This window comes from Rhea americana, unplaced genomic scaffold (assembly GCF_003343005.1).
Source record: "Rhea americana isolate MKP2758 unplaced genomic scaffold, rheAme1 scaffold_342, whole genome shotgun sequence".
Lineage (NCBI taxonomy): Eukaryota > Metazoa > Chordata > Aves > Rheiformes > Rheidae > Rhea > Rhea americana.
The window spans coordinates 199,058-207,418 of record NW_028186471.1 but is presented as its reverse complement, the minus strand read 5'-3'; the positions used below and the strand labels follow the sequence as shown (position 1 = coordinate 207,418).

Below are 8,361 nucleotides of genomic sequence, written 5' to 3'. Positions count from 1 at the left end.
AGATGACTTCATAGACCATAGTGGTGCGCTTTGGTGGAAAAACAAAAAATCAGTTTCTGAACTAAAGCAATTACTTTAAAGTATTGAGTATTGCATTTCTTCTGCAATAATACTTCACAGAGCTTCTACAACATGCCTTAACAATGCTGCTATTGTAATACTTCTATTTGTCCATAGCAAGAGCAAAGCACACCTTGAATATTAAAAATCAAAGATTTCATTCTACATGCAAGCTTCCCTAGAGGAAGCCCTCCTGAAGTGAGAGTAGCATGATTGTGCTCAAGAAGGTCATTTTCCTTTAGGTCCCCACTGATGGAAGAAATACATACCTTGCTTCAGAAAGGATCAGAGTTTCCCAAAAGAAAAGTTCTGGTACATTGGCAAAGACAAACTCTTGAAATAAGTGCCATGTTACAAGCTTGAAGTTGTAGCACTTTAGTAAGGTGTCTTTTTTATGCTCTGGTGGTTGTTTATCCTTTTGGCCTAAAGATGTATGAGCATATTCATGTAACACAGTCTGAGCACGCGGATATAGTGTTCTGTCCAGGGAGTTTGTGTTAAAAATGTTGTTTGGCATTTAAAAATGTAATCATCTACAAACTATGCCACTGTCTGCATTTTATTCTGATCTGTGTGCAAGCTTAGGGCTTGAGGGTTGTAATGAATCTCTTCACGTTCCCTGAAGAACTTTGCATCCATAAAGCACCAATGGCTTACATTCACCTATGCATGTAGTTATTGTCAGGAGGGACAGATTAAAATATTAATACGTCCTTTAACAATTCAAGTTAATTTATTGAGTTACTAGTATGCCTTTTGCTTCACTGTCACACAACACATGAGAGCATATCAGAATGTGAATTGTTACTGAAAAGTACTGATATGGGGTAGGCTGCTAGATGATACTTTGATGCCAGTAGTCATAAGCAGAATAGAAAATAAGAATACAGTTACTCCACCTTTTTTTCCCTGAGCAGTGTGTAATGAATAGCCTCTTTAGATTCTGCTTTTTCAGAGGTTGCTGTTTCACTTAATGAAGGCTACCGTTTCTGAGAGCATATACTTCAGTAACRAAATTGCTGTGCTATGCTTTCTGARTTGAGCAGGCAACGTGAGTGGTGACAGTGCCTTTTAATGCATGGAGGCAGAGCTTAGAGTGGATGTCCAGTTTTGTAACCATTTTTCAAAATAGAAGTATATCTTGAATGTAGTTTGATACCTTTGTTGTTATGCATATATATTGGCAAATGAGAAATAACACATTTTTAGAAATAAAAAGTATATACACATGAGATGAGTTTGAAGCGACCAGTGGATCAGGTAAAAGATACGAGATGAAAAGCAAGAACCTCAAAGTAGATAAAGGAAATCCTGTTTTTTGCTATGCTGTAGTAGAATTGACTGTCATAAAGAGGTGGAGCAGTTGGGTTAGTTGTGTGTATTAAGAATGAAGTCTACTGTGAGCTCTTAAAGATATGAGTGTCAGTGGGTGCTATGACAGAGCACCCAATTTTGTGCTTAGTATCAGAAATGCAGGTATTGAAAAGGACATACTTAAACGCTAAATGTCTTGATACTTGTACCTTAGGAGAATAATCCTAAGATGAAGTTGTGAATCTGATACCTAATGCTGCTATTGTTTTCTTTAGCTCCCTTGAACAGGTCGTTTTGCTTTAGGACTCTTTTGTCTGCAAAGTACTCTAAATCAGTAATGCTGCTCTACCCAGTTACAAGAATCTAAACTCAAAGCTCTTGATTAAGAAGTTGCTTTGTTGAAATTTTATATGCTGCTTCTAACAGACATTAAAAGATGTTAATGAGGATGGCTTCCTTTTTTCTTTTGGTTTGTTCTTGTTGTTTTTAAACATGTCCCTATTATGGAAGATTGGGAGTTTTATATTGGTCTGAAAATGTATAAAAGCATCTATAATCACTTTAAAAATAGAGCTTTTTTTGTTGTTCGTACAAATATCTCAAAGTTTACTGAATCATACCATCTGCTTCATGATATATGTAGAACGTACCTAGTCTTTATTTGTGCCTTGTCAATAACCTAAATTAAAAAAGTCTCATTTTTCTATCTTCAGCCCCCATATTGTCTGACTTAAAACATGAATTTTGATTTATGCATTTTCAAGATAAACAAGCACCAACAGAAGGCTGTTGAGTAATGTGTCAAGTTATAAGCTTTTTGGCTGAATACTGCGTAGAGGACTTTAGCAAAGGCCCCCTTAAAGGTACTTCAGTCTTCTTATTACAGCATCAGTCTCCAGAATTCACCAGAAAATAAGGTCTAGGCCAACTACATTCAGATGCATTGAATTTTAATTTGTTAGCAGTATGTCTCTGCCTTTGTATCTCTTAAAGTATACCTTCACTGAAGAGCTTCTAAACAAGATGTTGTTATTTATTATATTCCTGTACTGTTGCAGGCACATTCTGGAGCTTGTAGTCAGATAAATAGATGAAGTACACTTTTGTGTATCCGTTTTTATGTCTGTTTCTGCATTAGACTGAACAAATATGAGTATCTTAAGATTATACAGTAGTAAAGGACACTAATGGAGATCAACTGTGTTTTAACATGCCTATGAATACATAATATTTAATACAAGAAGCAAAAAAAACCTACCTAGAAAGCAGAGAAATAATGAAGAACTGTGAAGGAGTACATTTTCAAAATATTTCTTTTTTAAATTGAACTAATGCATTTTGAAGAAACTAACAAACAGGAAAATACCAATTGATGAAACTATTTATATTATTTTATAATTTTATATTTCATTATTTTACAATGAAACTCATCTCTTTATAATAAAGTAGTGGCTTGCTTGTATTTAGAAACTAGCTACAAATCAAAGAGAAAAAGTTTCTGTGTTCTTGATGTGAGGAGTGGTCTTAGTAGTATAAAAGCTTGTAAGAATGAGCTTTGTAGCTGTGTTCCACAATTGAGCTGTTTGTGGTACACTGGGCAACAGGAGGGACTTGTATATCTGGTTATTTGGTAGTCACAGAATAGTTAACATAGAGATACAGTGAAATCCTTGTCCATATGATTTCCTGTTTATGCACAACAGTTCTGCCACATTCTCATTTGTACAGAGTACAATTGTCTTTGGGAAAACAACTTTGAAAAAATATAAATGGCATCCATTTTAGGTTTTTTCCAGACTCGCAGGCATGCTGGTTCCTAACCTTTTATTTAGTATCTCTGTGATTCTAGAGAGCAATTTACACAACAATGACAACGTTCTCATTTTGTGCCTAGACATTGTAATTTCTTCTCTATTCCAGCCCTGCAGGCCCACTCCAAACTCAGTACACGGGTAGAGCATATATGCAAGGGTATATTAAAACTAAAACTTCTCTGCATGGATCTAAGTAAAAGGTTATAATTGTATTTATGGATGAGTACATGTGCAAGCTTGTTGGTGGTCTTAATCTTGTTGCATATGCTAAACTTGAGTGTACTGGCATAATGAATTGTGCCCTGAATATATTCATCTGTTGTTAACAGATTCTAGATATAAAATGCAATCATTAAAACTACAGCTGAATGATAAGTTTTAATTTTTTCACCGAAAGGCAAATATTTGATCATATACCTTGGCTATAGCACCAAAACTGGCTTGGGAAGTGAGGAGACCTAACTTCAAATAATAGATTATATTTTAAAATGCATTAGTGTGTATGCTAGCTTTAGAAAGTTACTTCATGTTGTAAAATGAGAAACTGAAAAATAAAACCAATATATGAATAGCCTTTCAGATTGATGTGAAGTTTTGAAGATTAATATATTCATCATAATGTCATAGCTGTGTAGAGACTAATATCACAAGGTTAGAGTTGGCTCACAGAAATAAAACAAACCTCTCTAATATTTTTCTATTGTTCTCATCAGGTTTCCAGAATAAAAATAGAGTTGCAATTCTGGCAGAACTAGACAAGGAGAAGAGAAAGTTACTTATGCAAAACCAATCTTCCACAAATCACCCTGGAGCCAGGTACTTTGTTCTTATACCTGTATGGATCCTACTGGTTTAAACAAAATATAAGTTAATTTTTATTTTAATATGTAAGCTGTAAATGTGTGTAAGCACCTACCAGATGTATGCGCTGACTATCCTCAATAACAAGTCAGAGAGACTTTACAAAGTGAGAATATATTTGTATTTAGAATTGTTTACTACCTCTGAATTTTCGTTTACATAATTTTCATTTGAGAAAGGGAAAAATAAGTATGCTTACTTAACTGTGTGAAAGTCTATTTCAARAATCAGAGAGCAGGCACCCAGAAAGCATTTAATTATTAAGATACAATGCTCTAAAGAATATAGATAACAGAATGTTGGTTTCAGGGGTATTATGTTTTAGTGAAAAATAGTTACAGAAGGAAGTAAATTACTGCATTCTCCCTGCATTCTTGCCTGTATGCAAAACCAAGCCAGTTTATATTACTGTGTATGTTTTTATAAAAGACTGTTATAAGGATAATTCTACATGTAAGACGTAATGATCTAATTTAAGTTTTGGAGCTGTCATTGGGATATGTCTCATTTAAGACAAAAAAGGGTTGCATTTTTGTCACGTTATGATAACTAGAATCACACTCTAACTTGCATGGGGAAGTGCAGACTGCTCTGAGCCTTTGGACTAGCATGAATTGAGGGCAGTGCCGTGTTCTAGATAAAATGTGTTACATACAGAATTGTAGAAGAGTCATTTTCTCTGAACAAAGAGTCTGCTCTTACCTCTTTTTTCAAAGAGATTGTAGGCCACCTTTATCATCTTCTTACTGACAGAAGAGTTAGGCGTATTTGAAATCAGTGAAATTCTATTCCTAAGTGACTCTATATGCAGGTACTATTCAAGCACAATTATTGATTATAGAAGAAGATAAATACCAATACTACAATAACTTGCACAGCCCGTGATTCCTGGCAGCAATACTTTCATGCTTCATTGCTAGACCAGCAGAGTTTCTGTGAGTACTCGTTTGGTTTCTTTCCTATAAGGAAACAAACTCCACATTCCATTGTGCACATTTGCAACTTAATAATTTTGAAGGGAAAGGAAGAAGCTCACAAACAAGCAGCCAAATAGTTCTGGGCATAGAGAGCTGAYACATGATTTTAAGCAAATGACATTTGGATGGCAAGGATTTTGGACTCTAGACTAATTAGGGTGTAGATTTGGCTAAAGGTCTTGTCTTGCAGGAATGACTGCTTTTGAAAATCTGAGTTACTAACTCAGCAGTTGACATTGGAGCTGCTAGGAAGCTCAAGTGATGAGTGTCCTTGGATCTCTTATTGGAGAATTTTTTTCATATCATTGTCTGTATGACTGAGAAGAGTTGGACTTTCACTGCCTGTCTTCAGAGTCTTGTTTCAGACACAGTTATCAGTTTCATTGCAATAGAACTCTGATGGTGGTCTTCGCTAATTTTTATCGGAGGGATGACAGATCATCTTACCTATTCAGAGAACTAACATCAGCTACTTTTTACTACTTCTTTTTTGGTTAACATGGAGGATGATTCTTAAGCAATGAAAGCTTTTAAAAAAAGCTATTTAGAGTTTCTRAATTGAAATATAGCATATGCTGAACTGAGATACATGGACAAGATCAATTTTAGGTACTCTGCCATCAGAGGATATTTATTTATGTATCATTAAGCAATTCTTTAACTAAAAGCTGTGCAGCCCACCTGCCAAAGCTGAACTTCTTGTGACGAAGACTGTGGAGCTGTAGTTAGTGCTACAGTTTATCACAGTTACTTAGGAGAGTCACTGGGCAGTAAGGGTGAACGTACAAAGCCGTTGTTCTAAAAATTGCTAATGTTTGATGTCATACTCATGGTACCATTCTTTCTTGCAGCATTGCACTTGCAAGATCACCGCTGAACAAGGATTTCCGTGATCATGCTGAGCAACAGCACATTGCRGCACAGCAGAAGGCTGCTCTGCAGGTGAGCTGACAGTGCTTGGCTCTGTTCTAGATGTGGATCCTGTCAGAGAATAGTCCTGTACCTAGAGAGAATGAAAAAACTCTTTTAGGAGTTAGGCTTCTTACATTTTTGTATTTGTCACAAACAAAGTTTCTTCTTCTGTTATGATGCAAGCTAAGTCTATGAGCTCATTCCTTTATGATACAGTTGTGGGAATGTTTTTTACAGTATCGTTACAGCTGCACTGTATGGTTTTGTCAAGAGTCAGTTTCATGAGACTTCTGAGTGTCTCATGAGGTGTAGGGGGAGCTATCCACTCTGCTTACCTTGCTTGGATCTGAATAGATGCTAAATAAAGACTCTTTAGTTCTGTGTGATAGAAGCAGAAGATTTGGAAGGCTTACCTGTGCCTTTGCAGGTTCTTGTTTGTTACCATCTTGCTTATGTCATGTGAGATTGATTTCAGTGCTGGAATTAGAAATTGAGCAGGAAAGCTAGTACGTGGCCAGCTGTCTTCCTGGCATCCTAGGCACAGTGATTTCGGCAGAGGGCAGAGACATGGGGAAAAAAGTTGAAATCGCTGCCCTGCTCTCTCTGCTCATGTTTCCCTGGGCCTTTTTTTGTCTGTGKTAGCTAGTAAAGACCCCAGATTGCTTCTACTAAATGAATGGGAGCAGGAGTGAAGCCTGGCTGATGACGTCCCTGTTGATCACACAGTGTTTTAGGTTGGAAGGACTGTGGAGGTCTCTAGTCCAGTGCCCTTCTTAAAGCATGACTAACTGCAGAACTAGATCATGTTGTTCAGGGCATGGTCCAGCTGAATTTTGAAGCTCTTCAAGGAGGAACTTTTCACAGCCTTTCTGGGCATTGAGTTTAGTTCTTAAACACTCTCACAGTGAAAATCTTTTACTTATATCTAACTGGGATTTCCTGTGTTGCAACTTGTGACTCTGACCTCTTGTTCTTTTCCTGTGCTCTTCTGAGAAGAGTCTGGCTGTGTTTTCTCTTTACCTTCTCAGTAGGTAGTTGAAGACAGTGTAAGATCTCTTCTGAGCCTTTTTTTTCAGACTAAACAAACTTGGTTTTCTCACCATCTCCTTAGACATTAAGGGCTTCAACCCCTAAACATCTCTGGGTCCTCCATTGTACTCCCTGCATTTTATCTCCCCGTGGAGAGCCCCAAACTGGACACAGTGTCCTGAATGCAGTCTTATGAGTGCTGATCAGAAAGGAATAATCGCTTCCCTTGAGCAGCCAGCTGTGCTGCTGCTGATGCAGCCCACTGTGCTGGTAGCCTTTGTCACTGCAAGGGCGTGCTGCTGGCTAAACCTATTTGTCATCCACCAGGATTCCCATGCCTCTTTCCTAGTAGTGGGAGGAAGGAATATAGGAGTCCAGTCTTTGAGATGGGAAAGACTACCTGGGCTTTTACAGAGCACTGGAACAGGTTGCCCAGAAAGGTTGTGGAGTCTCCTTCTCTGGAGATACCTGCCTGGATGCAATCCTGTTTAACATGTTCTAAGAGACCCTGCTTGAGCAGGGAGTTTGGGATAGAAGATCTCCAGAGGTCCCTTCCAACCTTACCCATTCTGTGATTCTGTGAGAGGTTCTCTAGATCCATTTATGCTGCAGCCATCAGGTGAACAAACTTAGATACATCACAGGAGCGGAAGGCTGGTGTCCCATTCCATTACTGAATTCTAGTCACATGGTATTTGTACATGCAGCCCCAAGCTTGTGACGCTGCTGATGCACAATTCTGGCATATAGTCATATGTGCAGCTGTCACCTACTAGGGAATGCCTGCAGTTTGGTTGTTGAAGGAGGTAGAAGCAAAGGGGCGTTGGAGAGGGAGAATGGTCAAAAGTTCATTATTATTCTCTCCACCTGACCTGCCAAAAAAGTAGCAGCAGGAAATGACCAAGTTAATTCTTTTGATAGGTCCTATTCAGATGTGTTTGATCTGAAACATTGGTTTTGAGTTTGGCTATCAAGAGCTGGAGGGCAAACTTGGAGAATAAAGTATTAAAGCTGGAGAAGGTATAAAGCCTTGACTTCTATTGATGCTGCAGGGGGTTATACATTAACAAATGTTTCTCTCTTTCCAGCACGCACACGCACATTCCTCAGGATACTTCATAACTCAAGACTCTGCATTTGGAAATCTTATTCTTCCTGTCTTACCACGACTTGAGGCAGAATGAGAAATGTTATTTCTCAGAACTGCAAGTTCTGATTTTTGTCTATAGCAGGAACTGTCATCTTTCAAAGCTGTTCTAAGTGGTTTGTCAAAGCAGCTGAGGACACAATTTTAAGAAAATGGTCTGGTTTTGTAATTTCTTTACTTTTGTATATTAAAATCTATTTTGTTCTGGATTCATGTTATTACTATTTGGTGAAATCAGATGTACCAA

General features: G+C 37.7%; 1 protein-coding gene across 8 annotated transcripts in view; it reads left to right on the top strand.

Annotated features, from left to right (window-relative positions):
- Positions 1-8,361, top strand: part of INIP (INTS3 and NABP interacting protein) — a 41,493-nt gene that overhangs the window by 3,749 nt on the left and 29,383 nt on the right. For 4 of the 8 annotated variants that reach the window (XR_014896654.1, XM_085311513.1, XM_085311508.1 and 1 more), the window contains exons 3-5: positions 2,088-2,237; positions 3,902-4,004; positions 5,878-5,968. Coding sequence is in view for 7 of the 8 variants with exons in the window: in XM_085311513.1 (XP_085167639.1) it covers positions 2,171-2,237; positions 3,902-4,004; positions 5,878-5,968 (261 nt within the window). In the remaining variant the exon portion in view is untranslated. Of the gene's footprint in view, positions 1-2,087; positions 2,238-3,901; positions 4,005-5,877; positions 5,969-8,055; positions 8,324-8,361 lie in introns of those variants that run through there. The other 4 variants (XM_085311512.1, XM_085311511.1, XM_085311507.1 and 1 more) reach the window with 3 other exon arrangements.